We start from the raw sequence: 27,793 nt of genomic DNA, 5'->3' as shown, positions 1-27,793 counted from the left end.
ACTGAGGAATTGAACAAGGGCTTCGTGCATGCTAGCTAGGCAAGTGCTCTACCACTAAGCCACATTCCCAGCCTCAGTACTCTTAATGGAGGGCTGCCATTTAACTACATGCCATTGCAAAGTATAGTTGAGGAATTTTTTATAATGTCACGAAGTTAGAGTCTACTTTCTGGTGGATCCTATCATGCATCCTATTTTCTTTTTTGTTGGAATATTTATGGCAGCGGCATGAGCAAAACGGAATAACAAGGTTAAGAACAACAGGAATTCTGTATAAATAACAGAATAACTAGAAAGATTTTGGACATGACAATCACCTGAAGTTGTAAATCATTCTCCACATTTATTTCATAACTTGGAAGACTTTATTGTCAAGGCAAAGCAAAAAAAATGAAGGGATTATTGTCATTGTAGACCAAACTACCCTTTCAGTACATTGCTTTCAGTACATTGTACTTAGGTACAGTTCTGGAAAGCAACAGAAAATCTGTTAAATGTATCGGATAACATTGCTCACGTTGGGTGTAAAATACTTTGTGGTCCCTTAGCATCAACATGCTTTATGCTTCTTTGGTTGACACTCTTGTTAATTCTTACTTGACAGAACCTCATAAATGAAATGATTTTACACCATGCCTAAGATGCGGGCAACCCACCAGCTACAAGGCATGATAACTCTGCAGGCAGAACGGCAACCTTGATAATTATAAGGCCATGGATAGTATCCCCCCAGGGGTTCACAGATCTTCTGGCAGTGGGTGTAGCTCCGCCTACATTCTATGCAGCAGATACCTTCATGATCCAGTCTTGGGTCAAATGTCATGCTTTCCCCTTCTTGCTGCTGTAAAAGAAAAAGACTGTTTGTATTCAGGTTATAGCATGCACATTAATTTAAAATAACATCCTGACTTGTTCACTACTGCAAGAAATCAGCATAATCAGCTCTTAAGTTTCCAATCTTATTTTCATGATCTGACATCAAGGAACCTTTACCTACTTAATCTGTCATTGGCAGAAAGTGTGTATGTGTGTGTGTTTTAATGTTTTGAAAATCCATCATGTCTTTAATGAGCCATGCTTACCACTCATAGTGACTCAGTTTAAGTAAGAAAACAAAAAAGAAGCATGATCAAAAGTAGCTTTTCTGCCATTGCTAATTTTAAGCCTTCCATTAGTAATGGCTTCTAGGGCTCTCTCAGAGCACTGTCATGTCATTTAGTTTCTTCTGCCTTCATTTCAGCAACAGAATAAGGGTGTTATTTCCATGGGGATGTAAGGGAGCTATTACACTAAGGAAAAGCTCCATAAAAATTTGTAGAAATTCAAGGCCTTAAGCCTTACCAAGAGAAAATCATTCATTACAAAACTAGAAGAAATTTGTCCTTTGCTCAATTTGCATGTCTAGTTTACCTTTGCAAGAATCTCTGAGGGATTAAGATTCTGTTAGTATTTTCTAGGACTGTGTTCAATTATATTTTCAAGAAGCCCTTAACATTCTCTGTTTAGCTATTATTCCTGGTGGTAGTTCATTTTAGTACTTTTGAAGTCTAATTTGGGATGGGATTATACTCAAATAGACTGTAAAGTGGGGGAAATTACACTATCAGTACATGTTAATTTGCTAACCTGTTGTCAAATTTCTTTTTTTTTTTCTTCCTGAAGTATTTTTTTTTTTTTTGGCCAGTCCTGGGCCTTGAACTCAGGGCCTGAGCACTGTCCCTGGCTTCTTTTTGCTCAAGGCTAGCACTCTGCCACTTGAGCCACAGCACCACTTCTGGATGTTTTCTGTATATGTGGTGCTGGGGAATTGAACCCAGGGCCTCATGTATATGAGGCAAGCTCTCTTGCCACTAGGCCATATCCCTAGCCCTTCCTGAAGTATTTTTAAGGTAAAGTTTGATGAAAGAGAAAGGCATGGTAACATTTTGTCTACAAATATATTAGAATGGGCCTCCAAATGGACATTTTTCTACACAACCAAATCACCATTATTGTATCTGAAAAATTCTTAGCAGTATCTTATGCAGCCTGTTTAAATTTGTCATCAAAATCTCTACTATCTTACTCTTTTATATCACTCATTCCTCAGACACCCTTTCCCCACTTATCTTGAAATAGTCTGATCTGGGACAATTTGACAGTCACCTGATTAACAACTGTAACTGATTTCTCTGGGTGTTGGTTGAGGTGTTTCCTCATAAAGCTTCAGCACAGATTTATTAGGATTAAAAAGTTGGGAAGAAATCATAGGTGGTTGCTCTAAGATTTTTCTTAAAAATGTCCAAAGCCAAGCACTGGTGGCTCATGCCTGTAATCCTAGCTACCCAGGAGGCTGAGATCTGAGGATCTGAGTTCAAAGCCAGCTCTGGCAGGAAAGTCCACGAGACTTTTATCTCCAATTAACTACCAAAATACCGGAAGTGATGCTGTGGCTCAAGTGGTAGAGCACTGGCCTTGAGCTGAAGAGCTCAGGGACAGGGCCCAGAGGCAGAGTTTGAGCTCCATGACCCACAAAAAAACAAAAGAATAACTGAGAGACAGAGTATGGGGAGGAATGACTCAAGTTTGAAACCAAGACAATGTGAAACCATTCTGAAAGGGCTCATGCCTTCACATATGGGCAGAGATTGCAAACCCAGGACCCCAAAACACACAATTCTTTGAGCTTAGGGACTGGAAACAAGGATGGCCTGAAATTTTGATAAATTTTAGGTTGCTTATAAAATACTCTTTGCCCTAAGTTTTTCTAACATCTATTAGTCAAAAATGATTAGCTAGACAAAAATATATTAACACCAGTAGTAGTGTAGGACTGCATAGGCTGTACAGGAAAGAATAAATGATAGTGCAAAGATGTTCAACCTTGTAACTAAAAACAGACAAGACAACCAAGGGATACAGTTTATACACCCATGAGTGATGGTTCTCTGGGTGTAGTTCAGTGGTAGGGTGCATGTTCAACATGTTAGAAGCCCTGAATTCAACCCTTTACACCATGTTTACAGTAAATAGGTTCCTCCCACTTACCAACTGCCCTTTGCAAATGCAGTTGGCAGAATAGCCTAGAAAGCAATTTGGGATCCCTTATTAAAATGCAAATTTTCCACCCAAGTACTAGTGGTTTATACCTGTAATCCTAACTACTCAGGAGGCTGAGATCTGAGGATCACAGTTCCAAACCAGTCTGGATAGCAAAGTCCATGAGCCTCCAGTTAACCAGCAAAAATCCAGTAATGGAGCTGTGGCTCAAGTGGTAAAGCACTTCGTTTGAGCTAAACAACAACAAAAAACTAATGTCCAAGGCCTAACGTATGAAACTGTAACCCCTCTGTACATCACTTTGACAATAAATAATATTGAAAAAAAGAAAGAAAGAAAACATGCAGGGATAGCACCTGGGCTCTGGATTCAAGCCCCAGGATTTACAGAAACACAAAATTCCCATTGGGGCCAGAAAAGTCTATAGAATCCATCTCCAAACTGTGTGATGCAGCAGACACACACTTTGGCGTTTATGTCAGAGCTGTACTTCCTAGTATGGAGAGGAGATAAACACAGCTACCAGTAAGCAATGTGCTGAGAATTCCTGGCATCGCCATTTACTATTACCTGATGAATCACGTACAAGCTAGTATACTCCAGCAGTGTTTGCAATAGCAAAAGAGAGCTTATATGTCCACCAAAACAGTTGTTTCTGCACTAGTTTCTATCCACATATTAGAAAACTAAATGAACAGATGTGTGATGAAGTATTTATGTTGCTTATTTAAACAATTTCCAGAATACTGTTAACTGGAAAATTATAAGCTACGTGTGGAACTGAAGGAGAGGAGGAGGAAGAAGCATAAGCTAGGTGTAGAATTGGGGGCATAAAAAGCAAGGTATAAGGGGCTGGGGATATAGCCTAGTGGCAAGAATGCCTGCCTCGGATACACGAGGCCCTAGGTTCGATTCCCCAGCACCACATATACAGAAAACGGCCAGAAGCGGCACTGTGGCTCAAGTGGCGGAGTGCTAGCCTTGAGCGGGAAGAAGCCAGGGACAGTGCTCAGGCCCTGAGTCCAAGGCCCAGGACTGGCCAAAAAAAAAAAAAAAAAAAAAAGCAAGGTATAAGCTAGGAGTAGCTAGATTTACACCTGTAATTACACCTGTAATCTAGCTACTTGGGAAGTGGAGAGGAGTACTAAAGGTCAAGGCAAGGCCAACCTAAGCAAAAAGTGAGATCTCTACCTTAATAAAAAGATGGGCACGATGGTATGCATGTGTCATCTCAGCTACACAGGAAGTATGCATCAGAGGATCACAGTCCAGGTTAGTGGAAACAGAGATCTTACTTGAAAAATAAAGATGTCTTCAAACAGTATTGCAAAAAAAAAAGTATAGCAATGTTGGGCTGTCCCAGAGTGCACCAAGCACCCCTGATGGCAGAAAATTCTCCTGACCATCCAGAGACAAGCCAAGCACTCCACAAATGCCTGGTGCCTGGATGAATAAAGTGGTAGCTAAAGAGGGAAGAAGAATGCTTTCATTCTCCAAGTTGCCCCCTATGCACACAATTAGAGACATTTTTAGATACTCAAATTTTTGGTTGTTGTTTTGTTTTGTTATTTATTTATTTTTTTGTCAGTCCTAAGGCTTGGACTCAGGGCCTGAGCACTGTCCCTGGCTTCTTTTTGCTCAAGGCTAGCACTCTGCCAACTTGAGCCACAGCACTACTTCTGGCCTTTTCTATATATGTGGTGCTGAGGAATTGAACCCAGGGCTTCATGTATACGAGGCAAGCCCTCTTGCCACTAGGTCATATTCCCAGCCCCTCAAATTTCTGGTATGAATTTGTTTGCATGGATTTTCCTATGACAAGCCAAAAGAGAATACAGGAAACCAGAGGATTCGTCTAACTCTCTCTAACCAATCAGGATTTTATGCTACAGAGGCAATGCTTCAGCATTCCTGCTCTTAATTATAACTGATGCATCAAATAGAGGAAGAAGTATTTAAAAAATAATCAAGGAAAGGTCTCCATTGAAAACAAAATGCTCCTATGAAACCTCAACTAGAAACACCATTTCAGCATTGTGCTTAATGCTCCCCCGTCTGTGCTTGTCAGGAAGCCACCAGTACAAGTACGCACGTGGTAAGGATTATCTGGATTGAAAGGCTCTGCGTCCTCTTGAACACTAGGTCTGCTTTCATTATTCAGTCTTCCAGGGCCTGGGCTGCCCCGTGGCCTGTTGCGTGGTCTTCTTGTGGTAGTAGGAACGATGTTTCTTACCACTTCTCTTCTTTCTCTCTGGGTCTCTACAAAGATTGCTGTAAATTAATTTCTTTATTGGATAATTAAGGTAATTAGATTTGCATACTTTCAGGGTGAAAAAGCATAAGAAAACATCAAAACACATGTATATGCTATATACTCAAATTTTTGTGCTGGAGATTTTAAAAACTGGGCTCATTATTTGACAGATAACCTGACCATTCTTTTTGTTCATTTGGGGGATTTCTTTGGTTTGCGTTCGGATTTTATTCAGACAAGATCTTATGTTCCCCAGGCTGCTCTTCAATTCCTGGGCTCAAATGATAACCTGCCTCAGCCTGGATAGCTGAGACTACAGGGGTGAGCCACTGAGCCCAGCTTCCTATTGGTTTATAATTCTAGTGGAAGAAGATGTTGAAAGGTAATTAACAGCACTCCATTCTCAACCCTTTTTGTCACTATGGGGCTCAGTAAGTAACATACTATTGGCAATGAAGCGAGCCCCCAACAAGCCAGTTCTGACAGCAGAATCTGCTAGTGCCATTGTAGGAAAACTGCTTCCTTGCTAGAAGAGGACTGTCTTATTGTCCTTGTTGTATTTTTATTTATTTTTTGGTAGTAGTTCAGACCCAGGACCTGGCATATGCTAGGTAAGTACTCTGCCGCTGAGCTACTTCCCCAAGATGCCTTTTCTTTTCTTTTCTTTTTTTTTTTTTGGCCAGTCCTGGGGCTTGGACTCAGGGCCTGAGCACTGTCCCTGGCTTATTCCCGCTCAAGGCTAGCACTCTGCCACTTGAGCCACATTGCCGCTTCTGGCCGTTTTCTGCATATGTGGTGCTGGGGAATCGAACCTAGGGCCTCGTGTATCCGAGGCAGGCACTCTTGCCACTAGGCTATATCCCCAGCCCCGCCTTTTCTTTTCTTGAATGTAGGTGTGACATTGAGAATTAGGCAAGTCAATACAATACAAGTATACTACAGATAGCAAAACAGTAAGCTGGGAAGACTGCTAAAGGTTCCATGGAGTAGCTTACTGTCTTCAGGTTTGTGACAGATAAAGAAATAAATTCCTGTATATGCTGAAACCACTGTTGGTCAGGTATTCTGATACTTGGAGCCTTAAGTATTCCTAATGGATGGACTACATAGGTATTAAGTTTCAGAGTTTACATTAGCTTGATTCTTATTTTGAAAAACAAAACAAAACTTATGAGAGGCCAGACATGGTAGCACACCCCTGTACTCCAGAAGGCAGGGATTGAGGCAGGGACTGTGGTTTGAGGCACAGCCAGGTAAAAAGTTAATTAGGGGCTGGGAATATGGCCTAGTGGCAAGAGTGCTTGCCTCCTACACATGAAGCTTTCGGTTCGATTCCCCAGCACCACATATATGGAAAACGGCCAGAAGGGGCGCTGTGGCTCAGGTGGCAGAGTGCTAGCCTTGAGCAAAAAGAAGCCAGGGACAGTGCTTGGGCCGAGTCCAAGGCCCAGGACTGGCAAAAAAAAAAACCAAAAACAAACAAAACAAAACAAAAGTTAATTAGGCCTCCATCTCCATAAACAAGCTGGAGATGGTGAATATCTGTCATGTTAGCTGTCTCAGGAGGCACAGGTAAAAACACTGTAACCAGTCTGGCCCCCAACAAAACTTTGAGACCCTATCTGAAAAATAACAAAAGCTAAAAGCTGAGAGTATGGTTTCAGTGGTAGAGTGCTTGCCTAGCAAGATTGAGACCTTGATTCAAAATGCTGTGGAATACAAAAGGCAATTTATTTTTATTTTTTGCAGTCCTGGGGCTTGGACTCAGGGCCTGAGCACTGTCTCTGGCTTCTTTTTGCTCAAGGCTAGCGCTCTGCCACTTGAGCCACAGCACCACTTCTGGCCGTTTTCTGTATATGTTGTGCTAGAGAATTGAACCCAAGGCTTCACAAGCACTCTTGCCACTAGGCCATATCCCAGCAAATGTTTTTACATACAAGGGTGCTAATGGCTCCGAAAGGCCAAATGGCCTGGCTAAGATCACCCAGAGAAGCTAAGAGCCAGAAACTGGTTTTTTGTCAAGGTCTCTGGTCAGCCACACTGCCTCACAGATCCATCCTGCACATCAGGTAGCTAAGTAACAAAGGTAAGAAGGTACCATGTAGCTTGCACTTTGATGCTTGCCTTAGCCTCTGGTTCTCCATTTGTAAAGTCAAGATAATCGTATCTAATTGATAGGTTAGAGGTGGTGTCCATGAAAACTTATACCTAAATGTTTTAGTGCAGTTTTTGGCATATAATAAGCACCTGAGTGTTAAGTAGTGGTACTTTTATCATGCTTTGTTATTTATGAGAACTTACATGTGCTTTAAAGTCAGGCATACATAACTTTTATAGATAATATGATTGGAAAAGCACCAGAAAGACCTGAATTCATTCACTGTTACATTTTTTAAATTAATTAATTAATTTTGTGCCTGTTCTGGGGCTTGAACTCAGGGCCTATGAGCTGTCCCTGAGCTTCTTTGGCCAAAGGCTAGAGGCACTAGTGCTATACCACTTGGGCTGCAGCTCTACTTCTGGCTTTTATTTATTGGGGATGAGAGTCTCATGAACTTTTCTGCCTAGGCCGACTGGCTTTGAACTGTGATCCTTAGGTCTCAGCCCCCTGAGTAGTTAGGATTACAGTCATGAGTCTGGCACATAGCTCCATTTCTTAACTAGTTGAATGGCTTCAGACAAATTACTTAATGTCTGTGAACCCTACATTCTTTCTCTGTGGGATGGGAATCTGAGTAGTTACCCCAGTAATCATTGGTACAGCTTGAATGAGGTTGGAGGTGATGTTCTAGAACAGTGCCCAACACAGAGCTGCACAGACACCGGGCTTCCTCCCCACTCAACTTGGGTACAGCCATCTTCATAGTTCCTTTATAACATGGCTATGTGACACTGATTACCTGTTCCATTCAACAGTCGGGACAAGGGCTGCGGATCTGGAGTTGGAGAATTTTGTGTGTGTATACCAGCCCTGGAACTTGAATTCATGTCCTGGGCACCGTCCCTGAGCTTTTGTCCAAAGGCTAGCCCTTACCACTTGAACCACAGCTCCACTTCTAACTTTTTGGTGGTTAATTGGACATGAAAGTCTCTTGTTGGCTTTGAACCATGATCCTCAGAGCTATCTCCTTATGAGCTAGGATTACAGGTGTGAGCCACCAGCACCGCCAGTCCTTGGGGACTTCTATTAGCATTAGAGAGGAAGCTGGGCATCATCACAAAGAGATTTTCTTCATATTATGAGAGAATAATTGGAAGCCCTTTCCTCCCCCTGCCCTTTTTTTCTTGTGCTGGTACTGAGATTTGAACTCAAGCCTAGGTATGTCCCTTAGCTTTTCTGCTCCAGGTTAGTGCTGTACTACTTGAGCCATAGCTCCACTTCCTGATTTTTGCTGGCTAATTGGAAATAGAAGTCTCATGAATTCCCACCTTCCCTACTCGCCCCCCCCCCCCCCCGGGCTGACTTCGACCACTTTCCTCAGATCTCAGCCTCCTGAGTAGCTAGGATTACAGGCGTGAGTCACTGAAATCTTTATATCGTTTTTCTCTGCGGTGCCAGGAGGAAGGTCTTTTTTTTTCTTCTTCTTTTGCCAGAGCTACAGGAAGGCCTTGGGGAGGCCAGGCGCTGATGGCAGTAGAAATGAAGGGATAGGCCTTCTGGGGATGGGAGACACTCAGGGGAAAGAGCAAGGCCCACTGGGCCCACATGCCCTTCGTCATTTGGAAATAACCCAAAGATGTGCTCCAACCTAACTCCAAACCCCAGGGATCCTGAACTTATTTTCTCTAGAATTGGAAGCTGATGCTCAAGCCTTGAACTTGAGGAATCATGTCTGATCCCCACAGCAGCTTTTGGCTGTCCCATAATTCTAGGTTTGAACATAATAAAAATTCAGCAGCATGACTGCTTCTTACTCCCTTGATGCTATGCCTGAAGAATAAAAAAATATTGTAAAATTGGAAAGGTGCAAACAACAGATTAAGGAGCGGAGCGGGACGAAGTGGGAACCTCATAAATAAAAGCAGAGGGTAATGGCAGGTACTGCAGTGGGGTTCTGTCTTCCGCCCTGCTTCTTGTTAACCCTGCTGCTCCTTCCCTTTCAAGCTGCCTGTCATGGCTGTCACTTTCTTTCTCTATCTCCCATGTTAATTGTGGAAACACCACCACATGCATCTTGATTTTATCTTTCTATCACATGCCCTGGCTGCAGGGGAACTGCACAGTAAGAGGAAGAAGTGCAAGCTCCATCCATTAGGAGAACTTAAGAAGTTACCTTTTGGATACATTGGTTTAAGCCAGAAAATAGGCAGATTGCCACAGAGTTCCAGGACTTTAGAACTCAGGAAGCTGTTGTCCTTCACTGGCTGGTCGACAGCCACCCAGATAAGAGAGTTTTCTTCATATTTAACTGGCATGATCTTGCCTTCCTGGAAGTAAAAATGAAATGCATTTCAGCAAAGAGGACTGTGGGACCCGCTGCATTATGAGCCATGTGTGGCTAAAGGATCATTTTTCCCTATAAAAATTTAGAGAGAATTGGGTATTGGTAGTTCAAGCCTCTAATACTAGCTACTCAAGAGGCTGAGACCTGGAAGGTCAAGGTTCAAAGTCAGCATGGGCAGAAAAATCCAAGCAACTCCATTTCCAATCAGCTAGCAAAAGCTGGGTAGGAAGCATAGTTCAGACAGTAGACATTCAGCTGTGAGTGAAAAAGCAGAGAGAGCTTGAGGCTCTGAGTTTAACTCCTGGTAATGGCACAAAAACAACAACTTAACAATTTGTGTGTATGTGTGTGTGTGCGCATGCACATGTGTACATATGATGTATGCACACTTTAAGGCTCCAGTCTCTTTGTAGCTGTTCTCACAATACTAAGCACACTACCTCCCCATCCTGCCTCTGGACAGGTGTAATGTGTGAACAGAAGTGTTCTGAGTTGAAGTGAAAATTACTTGATACCAACTTTGAGATTTAGGTTAATCTGATGTTTTCGATCAAAGATGTTTTTGAGGAAAAGCAATTGAACAGACCCTGAAATCCTATAAAGGAGAGAGGAACCCTTCATTTGAAGTGAAAATCTTTTGGGGTTTTGTTCTGCAGCTTCCAGACAACAATGGAAAAAGCAAGTGATTGGTTCTTTAATGTCTCCAGTTCAAAGTATTATTTAACATAAACCATTTCTCCACTTCCCAGCTATAACAAAACATATTTCAGATCTTCCTCACATCAAGCACACCACTGAGATTTCAAAGCGAAAGCCTGGATTTTCTTCCACAGTGAGATGCTGAGAATGGTTTGATAACCCAGGAGACAAATTTATTTTTACCAGGTTGTTCCTTTCATGTATTTATTAGTTTGCATTAGGTTGGAGGAATTAAAATGTTTTCTCCTTACTTTTAGCTAAAAGCAGCACTTCATTTATGCTTTTTCCCTCAGGCATAGGGTTGCATTAAAACAACTTAACGTTATTGGAGGAAGCTTGTACTCAAGTAATCCAGTTATTTACCTTAAATTAAATGGCCCTATCCAGGAAATGAATGCTCTTTTGAGTACAGTAGCTTTTTAAAGTTATATAAAAAAAAAAACCTGATGAAAAATTTATGAGAACAAATAGGACATCAATCTGCCCCGACATGGTCTAAAGTGTGTGGGCAAGCGGAGTGTGATTGAGATAATGCATCTTGTGATGAGTCCTGTAAGGTAAGAATGTTAAATCAGTTTGAGAGCATGTGGCTCTCCACTCTCCTTCTTCCTCCTTGCTTGCCACACAAATCCTGCTTTTGTTGTCAGCAGCAATGTCAGCACCAGGCAAGGGATACTGCCTTTTTTCACACTGGAATGGCCGGGGGGTTCTGGGTGGCTGGTAAGGCCCGGAAAACCCAGGCCAAGGATGCTGTGGGGCTGAGAGGCCTGCTTTTCCTGATGGAAGGTAAGTCAGGGTTGGCATTGTTTAATTTGCTCTGCTGCTTCTTTGTGCTGGCACTGGGGCCTGAACTCGGGGTATAGGCACTGTTCCTTAGCTTTGCTTTCTTTTTCTTTTCCAAGCTGGTGCTCTACCACTTGGGCCATACCTCCACTTTTTGGTGGTTAATTGGAGATTGGAGTCTACTGGACTGTTATGCCTGGGCTGGCTTAGAACCAAGATCCTTCAAGTAGCTAGGATTATAGGTATGAGCCTGATGCCTTGCTTCAGTTTCTTTTTGAAAAAGCTGAGTAGTACAGTACTATCATGTTTGGGAGTTGGAAGAACTGACTAAAGAAATAATTTTAAAACATCAAGATGCTGGCCACTGAGGCAGCTCCACAGCCTCTCTGCATTGATCACTACACTAAAGAGAAAAACAAGCTCTTCTTTCCATTACTCTAAGTTATCTGGTACTGACAGCCAAGTGTATGCCTAATTCACACACACACACACACACACACACACACACACACACACACACACACACAATCTGAATTGTTTTTTGTCCATCAGAAGTTCTGCCATGCATAATATAAGTAACTAAAACCTGCGATAAATAATGTACCTCTTAGACATAAGAAATAGGGATGAAGATTGAAACACAAAAATATTCAGTATGGTTAGATAATTGTTTTTGATGACTATTGTTTGAAATTGTGGGAAACTGAAGATACCTGAAATGTTTGGACAAAAATTATAATCATATGATAATGTATAATATAGAATCTACATTTAAAAAGAACTGAAGTTAAGTGAAATGTCATAAGAATGTGCAACAGTCTAATATCACTTATGGAAAAGAATGTCACATACAAACACAGAAATCCCACCAAAATGTTCACATTAGTTATCTGTGGATTATGCATTTGTAAATGTTTTTCTTTACTTTGATATGGTTCCCAGATTTTCTACAAGACAAGATATTATTTTTTCAATCAGGATAAAACTTATTTTAAAAACTTATACAATGTACTGTAAACCCTTGTCTGTACCTTTAGAAACTCTGGTTAGGGAGTTGGTCCTGGGGGAAGGCGAGGAAGGAAACAAGCTCTATGGCCTCACAGAAACAGTGATGGGTATTAAAAATATATATAATAGTAATGCAGTAAGAGAAGTTCAAGGTCCAGAATGAAGCAAGTCTTGATCCCATTTTTAGGTTGGTGTTAGTGAGTTCACACCCACCCTGGTGTTGGATGCTGAGTGGCTCAGCTCCAAGAGAACAAACTAGCGCATGTGCCAAGGAATGACAGGCGCAGTGGAGGTCAGCAAATCATGTGACAGGATAAATGCTGGAGAAACTGCAAGGAAAGACATGGAGGGCAGGGTGACTTGCTTCCAAAACTCATAGGTTTGTTTTTCATTTGTGTTTTGTTTTGTTTTGAGCCCCCGGCTACTGCTGTTCCCATGGGGGCAAACAATGGGGTGGTTTCCAGGCACCTTTCCCCACATTTCCTCTCTTTTCCTGAGGGAGCAACACTTGCTTCACTTTCCTCTCTGGAATACTGGAAGGCTCAGAGACAATCATAATAAAATTAGCAGTAATGAGCAGCAGCCTCCCCTTACCACCTAGTAGATCCTAGGGCTACGGGTAGTAGGTGTATCCCCCAGTCTGCAAAAGACAAAACTGAGGCTCCATGAGTTAAAGCCGCAACCTCAGCAAATATCAGAGCTGGGCTTGGAATTCACATTTTCCTGTCCGACCCCAAAGTTCATTTTCTCTTCACCCTACCTGGCAAAATCAATTGAAAGATAATAATGGGTGTGGCCTCTTCATGAAAGTATCACTAAGGGCTGGGAATGTGGCTCAGGGGTAGACTGCTTGCCTAGCATGCATGAAGCCTGGGTTCCATTCCTCAGCACAACATAAACAGAAAAGGCTGGAAGTGGTGCTGTGGCTCAAGTGGTAGAGTGCTAGCCTTGAGCGAAAAGAAGCCAGGGACAGTGCTCAGGCCCTGAGTTCAAGCCCCAGGACTTGAAAATAAAAAGTATCCTTTAAAAAAGGAAAAAGTATTACTAATTGTGTCTTTAGAACTCTACAACTCTTGAAAACAATCAAGCTTAAAGGCAAATTAGAATAACAAATGCAAGCATCTAGCGAGTACCCAGGATACCTGGAAGAAATGTCCCCATTGAGTGGGGCTGAGACTAGAGTGCTATGAAATCTCTTTAATGAAGATTGTATCTGTGAAGTGCTTTGTCTTGATTGTGAAATCTTAATTACTGATCTAGTAGGTCTTTAGCATTGGACAAATAGGAGCCACTTGAGCACCAAATCCTTAGAACATTTCTCAATGGGGCTTTCCCAAACCTTAACAATACTTCCTCATATCAGAATGATCCTGTGGAGCCTGCAGACAGAATTTAAATTACTTTGGCAGAGAAGAAAAGTTTAGTTTCTCGTCATGAACCATCCAGGAACTAGGGACACCGGGCTTTGTGCCTTGAAACCAATGCCTGCCAAATGCCTCTGGCTGTTGGCATATGTTGGTACCCACCAGTTCTGAAGCGATGCTTTGCTTGGTCACGGTGCCCACCTCAGGAACACGAGCCTTCACCTGCGCTTTGATGTAGCACTTTTCTCCTCCAGCAAAGCGGATTCCTGTGACGCCCTGTGAGATAAAAGCTTATCTGTCCATCCACTCATTTATTTTGTTTATTAAGCATCTATTGCATTGTTCTGCATCTAGTAGAGATGAATATGAGTTTAATCCTGACTCTTGTGGAATTTTCCTTTCAGTGTTATTTACTAGCAATAAGAAATAGAGATAGCTGGGTATTCATGGCTCATGCTTGTAACCTTAGCAACTCAGGAAGCTAAGATCTTAGGATCATGGTATAAGCCAGCTGGGGCAGGAAAGTCTAGGAAACTTTTATCTCCAGTTAACAAGAAAAAAGCTGAGAGTGGAGCTGTGGTTTAAGTGGTAAAGTGCTATCCTAGAACAAGAAAGCTCACAGGCACAGTGCCCAGGCCCTGAGTTCATCCCAGAACTAGCAAAAACAAAACAAAATAAATAGAGATGAAGTCAGGTAGAAGTAAGGGCTGTAAGAAAAGCAGAGGTCATGGGTAGGAATGGCTGGGTGGCACTTCAGATAGCATAGTCAGGACAAGGGGAGTATTGGTTGCTCCAACTACATGAGGCGCTCATGCGTTACCTCTTGCCCAGACAGCCTCTCCGGAGTGAGTGCTCCAGGCTTGAGCTTCCCCTAAACCCCTTCCTCTTCAAAGCTCATTTGTCAGTCTACACTGCTTGCTTAATTATAAGCGTCTCCAGATCTGAATCTGAATCTTTATTCTCTCTTCTTTTGGGTTCTCAATAGATGTTGATCGAATTTCATTAATTCTGACTTTCCTTAATTTACTGAACCCAAAACAAAGAGGGGAAAAATGTTCTGTAAAACCAGGAGATTAGGGGGCAATTTGTGAATTGAAGTGGTATTAAAATAAATAATGAAAATTAAAATTATAAGAAGAAAAGGGACAAGGGAATAGGAAGCAGAGGGGTGAATATGATCAAAGTATATTATCTGCATATGGAGATACCACAACAAAATTCCTTAGAACAATTAATATGTGATTAAGAAAACAACAAAAAGCAAATAAAAACAAAACAAAACAGGAGATGCACCTTGTTCTCAAACCTAACCCAAGAACTTGGGTGCTTTGTTTTTGTCCCCTGTGAAATACAAACAGTGTCACCTTCTCCCTGGGGACCAGCCTTAAGGGAAATACCTGCCCCATGGCGTGTTGGCTACAGTGGACACCGATTCTCTCCAGAGGACAAGATGGGTGACTGTAGGCTGTGTCCCAGGCATACAGATTTTCACTCTGCTGCTTTGAGTTTCATGAGAAGTGAAAGGCTCCACGAAGTCCTAAAGCTGACCAGTTTTATGCTATGATAACATAGATACCAGCATGAATTTGTACCTTGTGCTGTTGTGTGGAGACCATACTGAGCTGGTTCCAGCATCAGTGCTAAGGAATGGAGTGGGGTGGGGGTGGAGGGTAGAAAAGAATGGGAAGATCTAGAGGTCCAGCACAGGATTCATTCCTAAACACTGAGTCAAGTTAAATGTACATCCTGCTGGAGTTGATTCACGGGTGCTCAGCACCAGAGTCCAATAGAGGCTGCTAAATAGAGAAGGAAAGACATGTTCTTTCTAATGAAACTCACAGTTTGTCTTGAGGCCTGCTCAGCTTTGAGTACACACCTGACCCATTTCACCTACCACTCCTGCACTAGCTCCTGCACAGAGGCAGGGCATGGTCCCTGATTCACACAAGAGGAGCCCAAGGCTGGTGGTATGCAGTCCTTCTGTGACACGATCTCCAACTTTACGAGCACAGTTTGTTGGGCACTCCCCAGAGACACTTAAGCATTGGTAGCTCCCCAAGCATCTATAAAGTACAGCCACAGTTGAGAACTATTGGTAAGAGTGAAGAAACTTGTTAAGGGCAACTAAGTTTTTCATGTCTATGTGTGTATATGTTGGTACTGGGTCTTGAACTCAGGGCCTGGCACTCTCACTTGGCTTTTTCCATTCAAGACTGAGACTCAGGGCTGGGATGTAGCTCAGTGGCAAAGCACTTGCCTAGAAAGTGCAACGTCCTGGGTTCGATCTTCAGTACCAAAAAAGAAAAGACAAGAAAAATACAGTTAAAAAAAAAAAAAAAAAAGACTGTGACTCTACCACCTGAGCTACTAACAGCTTTTTTTTTTTTTTTTTTTTTTTTTTTTGCTGGTTAATTGGAGGTAAGCGTCTCATGGACTTTTCTGCCGAGGCTGACTTCAAACCTCTACCGTTAGAACTCAGCCTCTTAAGTAGCTAGGATTACAGGTGGGAGCCTTCAGTGCTTCAGGGTAGCTGTGTTTTTAAATGACTGCAATAATCTTTGGACCCAAGTTTCCCCTGTAGCAGAGACTCAAACTTTCACTTGCTTCAGAATCACTGAGAGATCTCATGAAATGCGACAGAGTGCTGGGTCCACCATGGGGTTTTCAATTCAGTAGGTCAACAATTTATATATTCCAGCATGCTTTTTGGCTCTGCTCTGTTGGTGGCTTGAAGAACACACTTTTTTTTTTTTTTTTTTTTTGCCAGTCCTGAGCCTTGGACTCAGGGCCTGAGCACTGTCCCTGGCTGGCTTCTTTTTGCTCAAGGCTAGCACTCTGCCACTTGAGCCACAGCGCCACTTGTGGCCATTTTCTATATACGTGGTGCTGGGGAATCGAACCCTGTGCTTCATGTATACGAGACAAGCCCTCTTGCCACTAGGCCATATTCCCAGCCCATTGAAGAACACACTTTTGAGAATCACTCTTCTATGGGATGATACTTCCCAAAGTTCTGCTGCTTTATTCCATATGGGCATCTAGAATTAGGATTTGAAACACAGAAGGCTGGGGAGGGAGACCACTGGCTCCCTCTGTGACTTCTTCCCTAATTTCAAACCCTCACCACCTCTGACTGTGAGCTGTGGGAGGAGACATCATGCAACCATGCCCACATTTCCAAAAGGAGAGAACAAGAGTCTGGAGAAGATGAACTGCGTCTGTTGTTAATCTAGCATTGAGTTCATTCTGATGATCTACACACTGCAGAGAGAACCGCAGCCCTGCTGAGACAGGACAGGGGAAGGAATTCACACATATCAACCTCCGCATCTAGCTAACATCTACATCAAGCTGCCGGAAAGATTAGGAGATTAAACAGAGGGAAGAAAGAGGCACAAGAAAGCCAAGCAGTCCTCCTACTTTCGCAAACAAACAAGGCAGTGATAATGAAGAAGCTGGTGCTAATGAAGACATTTGCTAATGAAGGCACGGAGTGAAGATTTAAAAAACACTACCACCAACTAATGTTCTTTCATCAAAAGAGTCTGCTAATCCCATCTAAGATGAACCATTTTTCTTCTGAGGGGATTTATCTATTTCTGTGACTTTCATGCGGGTCTCAAGGGCAGCAGGAAGTTTGGACTTCAAAGTATATTTTAGACATTTTTACAGGAATCTGGTTGTCACCCAGGTCTGGGTATTCCTGGCCTTGGGAGATGGTTCCTTCAGAGCCTGCAGTGGGTACTCCTGAAGAACTAGGGCCCAAAGAAAAACAAATCTGTTTGTAGATATCTGACTGGAACCCACTTCTATTTTATAAAAGCACAGATTGATTTAAATGTACAGCTTTCCTAGAAATGAAATTTCTGTGAAAATGGAGAAAACTTGGAATACATACATATAAAATCTATACCTTACTATACTATAGACAGCACCTTCATTTTTTTTTCTTTTCCTTAGGTTCCAGTTGGGGGCTATATTGATTTGTGAAATCTATAACCTACCTACCTTTTAGGTAGTTTATACTAACTTTTCTTCTCCCCCATTTTTAAATTGCACATTTTAAATAGTTACACAATAAAAGAATTTTAAATGAAATACACTTAGACTTACAGTGCAGTCTGTCTGTTAATTCCTAATCTGTTTTTGTTATTTAAATGCGGCATTAGGTCTGGGGTACTTGGCTTAAACCAACGGTCTTTATTTCTTTCTTTTCCTTTTTTTTCCCTGCCAGTCCTGGGGCTTGAACTCAGGGCCTAGGTGCTGTTCCCAAGCTCCTTTTGCTCAAGGCTAGCACTCTACCACTTGAGCCATAATGCCACTTCTGGCTTTTTCTGCAGTTAATTGGAGATAAAAGTGTCCTAGACTTTCCTACCTGGGCTGGCTTTGAAAAGATCCTCAGATCTCAGCCTCCCGAGTAGCTATGGTTACACATGTGAGCCACTGGCACCCGGCAGAGAATCTAACTTTCCACAGTATAACTCACATACTATGAATTAACCCGGTTTCTGTGCCTTTCAGAATACAGAGCTTGAAGCACTTGTCTTTCAGTGTCACTCCCATTAGGAGTGTTCTTTTTTCTCCATGAAGCTCTATTAAAAGTGTGGTAGGGTCCTGACCCCATTTAGGTCTCTGTCATGTCCCCTTTCTCCTGTTGGGCCACACTGGGAGTGTGTCTGTTCATTCCCGTACATTCATTCTCCTTCCCTGAGCCTGGAAAACCCTGACCTCACCTTGCTGCCAGCTGAGATTCAGCCACTCCTCAGCATCTGCTTCAAATGTCACCTCTGTCAAACCTGCTTACAGCCTCTAATCAGCAGCCAGACTTCTATGTGCTCCACTCACTGTCCTCTGAAGCCATCTCTCCCCCAACGCCCCCCCCGTGTGTGTGTGTGTGTGTGTGTGTGTGTGTGTGTGTGTGTGTGTGTGCGCGCGCGCATGTGCTTTCTGGATTCAACTGGAAGGTCCTCAAGGGACAAGTGTTAGTCATCTTTCATACCTCATGCTTACCACTGTCCCTGGCACACAGATGCTCAGTCAACACTTCCTGCTTTTGACTGATGGTTTAAAATAGAGGAGAAAGTAATAGCAGATGACCATAGGGGCTGATTCATGTGTTTTCAAAAGTCCAGGCTTGTTTAAACCCGTAACAGGTACTATTTATCAAGGAAATGTTCAACTCACCAGTTCTGACTTAGAGAAATGTGGAAGCTCTCAAAAAGAATTGATCAGTTTATAAAATATTTGTGGCCCTGTTGGCTTCTGAGAACAAAACACAATCAATACCATTATTAGAAAGATCTAGAGGATTATAAAACAGATATATAGGTTTGGGATTAAAATATTTCACAGGATATCCTTGGTGCAGGAACATCTCCAGAGAGATGTATTTTTTTTTATTCATCCTGTACTTAGCATATGTAGCATGGGTATTGTGGTATGTTATGTGTATTCAGTTTTGTTCAGGATTGAATGATGTGTGTGGAGGAGCTGCATTTTATTAGTTTATACTGAGTAGTACAAAGGGAAAAAAATGCTTTTACCTTGTTCTGAGTTTTGCAGTAAAAGCCTTTAATAGGTCCAGAGAAATTATCCTTGTGCACTGACCAGAGCCATCTGCAAAGCTGTGATCAACTAAAGTGCTGCTGGGCACATTCAAAACTGCAGAGCCTGTCCCCAGAGCAGGGACCGCTGTGAACACAGGCAGTCCTGCTCATCATCAAACAATGAGTAACATCTCAAGATTCTAATGGTAGCCTTTGCTGGGATTGCAAAAGGGCTTGTGATGCATGTTTTAGTACTGACGAAGAGTGCTTCTATTCAAATGAAAAGCATCTTTTGGTGTTACGCCTCAGAGGAAGATGGGTTGATGAGATGTTTGTGGACCAATAAGCTATGAGAAGAGACATTATTTTCAAGAGCTCTTCTTCATTAGGAACCTACTCCATCTACAGCTTGAACAGGAGGGTCCAAATAGTGGTGTCTCTTCCTCAACATAGAATGTTAAGGACAAGAAGATATTTATGTTGGCCATCGGGAGATGAAGCTTGGAGTGACACTTTGGTTTGCAGATGTGTACTGAAGCATCACTGAGTAGCTTAATGTCTCAAATTGCCTGTAAATTAAAACAGTCTTTTTTTTTTTTTAAAGGAAACTCAGATGTTTTTATCTATAATAGTCTATGGCTAGAAAATCGAGGCTATAATAGGGAAATCAACCATACTGATTTTCTGATTAAATGGAAATCAGAAGAACTGGGAAAAGAATTTAAGTAGATCCAACATGTTGTTGATGAGACTATTATTAAAGTTTCTTTCCTCTCTAAGCTGGGTATCAATGCCAGTGCCTGTAACTGCTCCAGAGGTTGAGATCTGGAGAAGCATGATTTGAAGCCAGCCCAGGCCAAAAACAAACAAAAAAGTCTTCGAGATACTATTTCCAAAATAACAGCAAAAAGCCTGACTGGAAGTATGACTCAAGTGGTAGAATATCAGCTGACAAGTACTAGTCTCTGAGCTCTGAGGAAAAGTTTTTCTTTTTTTCCAGAAGTTCAGAGCTTACGACCTTCTAGGATGGTATAAGCATTTTATTTTCCATGTTATAGAAAAGTAGTCATTAAGCCAAGATGTTGTATAATTCCAGGAATTATATCCTTTTCAATGGTACCATGATTTTTTTTTTTAATGGGTGCTGGTGTCTCATGCCTATAATCCTACTCAGGAAGCTGAGATCTGAGGATCATGTTTGGAGCCAGCCTGGGCAGAAAAAATCTGTGAGACTCTTATCTCCAAATAACTACCAAAAAAGCTGGAAATGGATCTGTACCTTCAGTGGTAGAGCACTAGGCTTGAGCAAAGTAGTTGGGGACAGTGCCTAGGTCATAAGTTCAAGTTCCAGGATTGGCATACACACACAGCACACAAGAATCAAGTTTTATTTGATTTCTAGACTGATACCATTTATTTCCTAAAAGTAAAATTAAGTTTTCAAAACAGTTACTTAGGCACCTGAATTTAGTAAATGAGTCTCTTTCTTTTCTTTGTGGTAGGATTTCCTTACACAGTCTCAAATTCCTGGGCTCAAGTGATCTTTCTGCCTCAATTTCTTCCCCCCGCCCCGGAGAAAACCTCTAGGGCTTCTGTTTATTCAAATGAGGAGCCCCCCAAATATACCCCCGAGGGTGGGCACAAGAGAGGGATTGCAGATTGGTCACAGAGGACTGTCCATCAAATGATGTCAGGGGACCTCCTTTGGGGGCAGAGGCCCAGCCCTCCAAGGATGGGCCCCTGGGGTACCCCCTTCCTGCCTCAATTTCTTGAGTAGGCAAGAATACAAGCATGCATCTGTACTTTAAGGTATTATTATTATTATTATTATTATTTTGCCAGTCCTGGCCCTTGGACTCAGGGCCTGAGCACTGTCCCTGGCTTCCTTTTTGCTCAAGGCTAGCACTCTGCCACTTGAGCTACAGCGCCACTTCTGGCCATTTTCTATATATGTGGTACTTGGGAATCGAACCCAGGGCTTCATGTATACGAGACAAGCACTCTTGACACTAGGCCATATTCCCAGCCCTTTAAGGTATTTTTTGTTGTGGTTGTTTTAGATTATTCTTTTTTCCCCACAGAGATGCTTGGGTTTTTGTGTTTCTTTTTGGAAATAGGAAGAACAGAGTGTGGTCCTTTTGGGGAGGAGAATATGCTACATGAAGTACCAGGTTCAGTGGCATTTCAACTACAGTAAAGAAAGAACAGCTACTATTTGGGTATGTAAAAGATGCTGCTTCTCTTTGAACTGGAAAAGTCCCTGGGCTCACCTGGTTAAACTCTTTAAATGCACAAAATACACTTACATTCTGGAAATCATTAACTTCAATTGCTTCTTCAGTTCCGCTTCCCATTTTAAAGGTCTCCAGGTTGTTTCTGGCATCTATTTCCATTGAGCCATCTTGTAGTTTCCCATTGATACTCATGGTGTAATGGACATTGTAAATCTGCAAATGAATGGAAGACTCAGTGGTGCTTTCTTCTTCCAGAAACTCAGGTCTCATCTTTAGACCCACAGTGTGTGAGGTGACTGCCACATTTCTCAGAGACACATGGGATCATCCTTAATAGTGATACGTGTATATACAAAGACCTCATCTGTACACAATCACTTAAAACAATGACCTCTTTAAATATACCTTACGAGTAAAACCTTTGATACTCTCAGATACCTATTGACATAGGTCAGCGACTTACGGCTGCATATCCACAGCAGATGGGTAGATGCTCTAGGTACCACATCTGGATTTCACTCTGAACCAGTGAAGTCAGAATGTGTGGGGGCTAGGATTTCAGAAATCATATTTCATGTTCTAAAGCTCAATTATCTTTGCAACTGGGTTGAGAACCCTTGATGGATAAATGGAAACTGAAGAGTAGGAGAGTCTGCTGGGTTTCAGCTGAGTAAGTCTGCAGTGTACCTCCATTTAAAAATCCTCTGGTCAGGATTAGGTATGGAGCTTAATGTAGAGTAAGAACTGCAGATAGGACTAGAATGTGGGTAATGTGGCCAGGCACTGGTGGGTGGCTCATATGTGTAATACTAGCTACTCAGGAGGCTGAATTCTGAGGATCATGGTTCAAAACCAGCCTGGGCAAGAAAACCCACTTGACGATCTCCAATTAACCAGCAAAAAGACAGACGTGGAAATGTAGACCAAGTGACAGAGCAACAGCCTTGAGTGAAAAGCTAAGAGACAGCTCCCAAGACCCAAGTTCAAGCCTTTTTCTTGGGGAAAAAATATTCCCAATGCAGGGCAGCATTTGTAGTGAGTAAGGTCAATGTGCACATCTGCTCAGCTCACATGGTCCTCTGGGATGGGCATATGGTGCCGGGCGTTTTGTTACAGTGACATGTGTGGCCTGTGTGGAGAGAAGAAGGGACTTGGCATTGGAAGAACAATGGGCAGGAATCAGGAAAACAGCTGTCTGCCCCCACAGATCCCTGGGTCTTGAGAGCTGCTTGAGGATGGTTTGTAGAATTAAGAAATTGGACTTTGGTTTTCATCTGTGAATCCAGAGCTCTGAATTTCAGGAGTGAAGCCTTGGATACAAGGCTGGTGGAGCAACAGTGGCTGTTGTTTATTTTTTTTTAAATTGGTTGTGGAGCTTGAACTCAGGGTGGGGTCCCTGTCCCTGAGCTTTTCTGCTCAAGGCTAGCACTCTACCACTTTGAGCCACAGCTCCGATTCCAGTTTACTGGGGGTTAACTAGTGATAAGGCCTCATGAGGAGCTAGGATTACAGGTGTGACTCACCAGCACCCAGCTTGGCTCTTCTTTTGATCTATTTTGTTTTTCATTTGTTTTGTGGGTATTTTGTTTTCTGAACGTGTGTGTGTGTGTGTGTGTGTGTGTGTGTGTGTGTTTTGATTAAGATTTTGCTAGAAAAACTCCACCGCTTAAAATTTTTTTGTTGGCTTCAAAAATAAAGGATCCAAAGCATTTCCTTAGCTTGACATTTAGATGCTATTGTGGTTTAAAAACAGTTCACATGCTGCTCTGTTCAGTGTGCTGCGACCTGGCTCCACCTTTTTGTGTGTGGAAAGGCTAATGGCAGGGTTCACTTCCTTCTTTAAGTTTTTGGATTTTGATACATTTATAGCTATATCTATCTGTCTGTCATCAATCAATCAATCAATCAATCTATCTATCTATAGTATGCATACATTATACACACCAGTGCCTATGCATAAATCCCCAAAGAGTAAGAATGAGAATTGATGAAGGTCATTTCTACCTGGTGCTAGGCCAGCCAGGCAGAACTCTCTTTAGCTCTCATTCTCAAGTCTGATTTTACCCCACCCCCCATCATGAAGAGCAATGGCTACATGGACAAACACTGGAAAACCTATCTTGTTCTTGGATCATTCCTGGGAGAAGTTAAATTATTACAGGACCCACAAAACACTGTTTTACATTGTCATCAGAGATGTAGAAATGGCTTTGCCACCACTATGGCCTTCCCTCCAGGCCACAGCACTCACTGGGGTAAATAGAAAATACCAGCGTCTACTTCAGCCCTGCCATCTCCCAGCCCCTATCTCTCCTTTGAGGAATTCAGATGTTGCAGTTTACTGTTCCCCCCCCAGCTGACCAGATCACAGGAAACTCTTCGAGGGGGTTCTAATTTAGTATAGTTGGAGCAAGGCCTACCAATCCGTTTTCCCTTTGCCCTTTAGGTGGTCTCTCTAATAGCTGAGCTACAAAAATGTGTTTGCTTTGGCCCAGCCGGCCCAGCCTGCCCTATAGACTCGTTGGAGAAAGCAGGCTCTCTTCTGCCTCTGGCATTCTGAGCAACCACTATTCATATGGATTATCAACAACTCAAAGGGCACATGACTTCCTGCTGTCACCGGAGTCCTCCATTCCGGTGACAAGACAATTTAGTTCTTTATTAAAAAGCATTGGCTACAGAAATGCAACCTTTAAAAATTTTGCCATTTCAAAAAATTTCAGGTTTTATGCTTAGAGCCTTGCCCTCTCTCTTGTCTTTTTGATCAGGGCTGGTGTTTTACCACTTGAGGAGTCATAGCCCACTTTGGCTTTCTCCTTCTTCTTCTCCTTCTTCTCCTTCTTCTTCTTCTTCTTCTTCTTCTTCTTCTTCTTCTTCTTCTTCTTCTTCTTTTGTGGCTAACTGGAGATACGAGTCTCACAGACTTTTCTTCCCATGTTGGCTTTGAACTGTGATCCCCAGATCTCAGGTTCTTGAGTAGCTAGGATGACAAGCATGAGCCACCGGTACTTGGCTTTCTTCACAATTTATAAGCAATGAGGATTGTTAGAAGAAATGAGGCCTGTGGTCCTAATTTTACTTTCTACCACTTCCATCCATCTTCTACCCAAGATCCCCTGGGTAAGCATAGCAGCCCTTGGAGTGCAGCCTCAGCAGATCAAGTCCACACGGGGCAGCAGCAGAAGCCTGAGCCCTCCTGAAGAGATGGGGCAGAGGTAGGGAAGGTGGGAGGCCATCTGCAGTTTCCAAAGTTCTAGACTCCTAGTTGCGCAGGCAACTGGGCTGCTCTGTAGCAATTACATTATGTGCTCTAAGCCGAGGGAGCTGTTGGCACCTCAGGCAATTTCTACCCAAGTACAATGAGGTTTATTATTTGCCAAAATTCTGCTCAATGTGGTGCCTGTTACAGCCAAGGATATTTGCTAATGAGTTTTTAATAAGGCCTAGATTCTATAAGATTAATTACATAGTGTTTGGGAAAATGCCTAGGAAAATTAGTTTGAGAAGAAAGGTCCCAAGCAATGGTCTCCTCTCCTCCTGCTGGGCAGAGTTGTCAGTAATCTGGCATTGGTAGGAATTCCCCATATTTCAATGCCTTGTTCCATTAACAATAATGTGGATGAAAAATGACCTCAATATAGGAGCTCGGTCAGTGATCCTTTGATTATTAGTACTCTGCTCTTCATAGTCCTCCGGCTAAATTTGAGAAGACCAGTCCTCAGGGATTTACCCATATGAAAAGAAGTGGAGGTGAATTGTGGGGGATTGAGAGATGCAAAGGCACCATGATCTCCAAGGAGTAATCGACTGTCTTTATGTCTGACAGAGACTGTTTTTGATCCTTTTTTGTTTGATTTACATTTGTATTCAGACCCTTGCATGTGCTAGGCATACAGGGTGCCAAATGTATTCTACTTAGAATTTTGTGACTTGTTTTTCAGACTTAAATAATATGCATCAGCACCAGACATTTGGAAGACAAAGAAAGAAAGAAAAACAGAAAGAAAGAAAAAAACAGAAAGAAAAGGGGAAAAATGACTATGATTTCTTTATTCTGCTGTGTAGAAAATAGCAATAACATTGATTGTTGGCAATAAAATGTGATTCACTATTGCGCTGTAGTCTTAGAATTTTATCTGGCCTCTTGAACCAGACAATCAAACATCTTGAGGTAAAGTGAGAGATAAGAGAAAAGGGACCTTGCTTATTCAGTGAGATCACTCAGTCTCTAAGAAGCTTGTCTGTTAGACATGTTTGTCTTGAATAATTAAATGCCAAATGGTATTCCAATTATATGTACCAGGGCCATATATTTACCAAAAAAATTAAAAAGCAAATCTATTTTCCCAAGTGACATACCCCATTGAGATTTTATTATCTAAAAGATAGCATTTACATTCTAATACCATCAAATTTCCAAAGGGATGACAATCTAAACCTGTTACTAATGGAGTCATAGACATTGAAATAGTTCTCATGTTCAGGTTTTCTGCTTTCAAATTTGAGCATCTGGCCCGGCTTCTATATTTAAAATACAAATACATTAAGGCACTTTTCAAATCCACACAAAAATACAGTGTAATTCTGATCTTACAAATTGATGCTTGTAAATTTGATATAGTCTCTAAAACAGACTCAGTGCGAAATGGCATGCTTATCTACATTAGGCATTTGAGTTAAAAATACAAATTATGCAGTGACTGCAGAAGATGTGATGTGTAAAATGGCTGAATTGCTTTCAGCACCATTTCTCTAAGTACTGGGATTCGTTCATGCTTTGAATCTCATGGTGGGAGAGAGGAGAGAAACACAGCAGTCACAGACAGCGCTTAAGAAAGAGCCCTTTGTGTGCACCTGGAGATGGAATTCTTTCCCATTAGTTGCGAGTAAGCTTCTATTCCATGTGTCAATGGTCATCAGGAGAAAATGCCTCTTTTTATGTAGGTGGATATGTTCAGGTATTTAGAGAACACATTGGAACTCTGCCTAGTCAAGTTAGAAGCTGTTTTTATATACCCCCCCTCCAGCCCCTGGGAGCCCATGGAGCTTTAAAATAAGTAGTTGAATACAAAGAAGGCAGGGCAGTATTTAGTGAGACATTTACCATTAAATCACATGTGACCAGGCCAGAATTGGTTGGTTCTTAAAGAGATTCGCCACCTCTAAGGAAGTTAGAGTTTTCTGGGGGGTGGGAAAGAGATAGAGAGACTATGAATAAATAGTGCTCTCTCTCTCTCTCTCTCTCTCTCTCTCTCTCTCACACACACACACACACACACACACACACACACCCTTCATCACACACCCACACACTTCTGAACTTCACCTCAATCACGGGTCTGAATATTTCTTCCCTCCCTTTATCCTAGGTCTGGGGCAGGCCGGAAGGTTAACTCAGGTTCCATTTCTTCCTTTAGAGATGAGTAAGTCCAATTCAGACAGGTAATAGGCCCCATCCATGGTCACTACTCATTAATGGAAAGGCCAGACTGAGACAGAGAACAAAGCCCCCCTGCGTTCGCCACTGCCAAGAGCTAAAAGCAGCTGAGCGGGACTGGATGGAGTAAGGGAGGTGGTGGAAGAAGTGGCGAGGACCTAGGGCGAGGGCCAGGCTGCCACCAGGACCAGGGATGGTCCGTGGCCCCAGAGCTGCCCTCGAATTGCTCTTGAGTGGCCCCTCGCGGTCCCGCGCTCCGGCTCCACCTAGCGGGAGGCCTGGGTATGACAAGGAGGCCCCAGCAGCCCCGCGCGCTCCTCTGGGGTTCCCCGCGCACCTTCCGGGCCCGCGTACCCCGACTCTGGTCTTACCCCGCGCGCCTCTGTTGGGACTTACGTGGTTGTCGCTTCCCTTCCAGAAGTAGAAGGCCCCGATGGCTCCGAAGAGCAGCAGCACCGCCCCCGAAATGAGCACCACGGCTCCCACCTTGAGCAGCCGCGCGGGGCTGGAGGGCTGCACGGTCACCGTGGCGTACGCCTGCGGGCCCGGGAAGCGGAGGAACAGGGTTACCACCGCGCCCCCCACCCCGGGCTGTCCCCGCGAGGGTGGGGCCCCCCCAGGGAATCGGGTCCCTCGTCCCGAGACGTGAAAAGTGCCCTATGCACACTTCCTACCCTGCGGACGGCTCTCCTCCTCTGCCCCAGGACGCCCCCTCCACGCCCGTCAGCAGAGCCCACGCTCCGCGCACCCTCCCGCGGGCGGGACGCCACCCCACGCACACGTTCCCCGCATTCGTTCCCCGCCCCCTCCACCTCACCTTGAATGGCACAATTCTCTGATCCTGGGCACTGGATCCAGATACCCAAGGACGACCCGGGCGCGAGTGTGGAGGGGCATCCGGTTGGTACTTACCGGGGGACTGCCGAACTCCACGTCGTCAGGCCCCGCCAGGGTGATAGGAACTTTGTCGTTCTCTGCCATGGC

At 43.0% G+C, this 27,793-nt stretch overlaps 1 protein-coding gene across 2 annotated transcripts; it reads right to left on the bottom strand.

Annotated features, from left to right (window-relative positions):
- Cnmd (chondromodulin) lies at positions 1–27,793 on the bottom strand. Of its 2 annotated transcripts, none has more exons than XM_048341280.1 (7): positions 27,722–27,793; positions 27,206–27,346; positions 21,445–21,585; positions 13,755–13,868; positions 9,568–9,721; positions 5,132–5,310; positions 1–841 (listed from the first exon to the last, which is right to left on the bottom strand). In XM_048341280.1, the coding sequence occupies exons 1-7, from the start codon at positions 27,788–27,790 to the stop codon at positions 626–628; spliced, it is 1,014 nt and encodes a 337-aa protein (XP_048197237.1). In that variant the 5' UTR covers positions 27,791–27,793; the 3' UTR covers positions 1–625. The 2 variants fall into 2 exon arrangements, with proteins under 2 accessions (XP_048197237.1, XP_048197238.1); XM_048341281.1 differs by having other exon boundaries at positions 5,132–5,298.

The sequence above is a fragment of the Perognathus longimembris genome, chromosome 3 (assembly GCF_023159225.1).
Source record: "Perognathus longimembris pacificus isolate PPM17 chromosome 3, ASM2315922v1, whole genome shotgun sequence".
NCBI lineage: Eukaryota > Metazoa > Chordata > Mammalia > Rodentia > Heteromyidae > Perognathus > Perognathus longimembris.
Note: the sequence above shows the minus strand (reverse complement) of the source record. Positions and strands in the feature narration are given on the sequence as shown.

Excerpts from the sequence above, each read along its gene's own strand:
- Cnmd (XM_048341280.1), bottom strand. The coding sequence starts at position 27,790 with ATGGCAGAGAACGACAAAGTTCCTATCACCCTGGCGGGGCCTGACGAC. Across the intron at positions 27,347-27,721 it reads TGGAGTTCGGCAGTCCCCCG|GCGTACGCCACGGTGACCGT; the intron begins GTAAGTACCAAC and ends CCGGGCCCGCAG. Across the intron at positions 842-5,131 it reads ATCCAGATAATCCTTACCAC|CAGCAAGAAGGGGAAAGCAT; the intron begins GTGCGTACTTGT and ends TTTCTTTTACAG.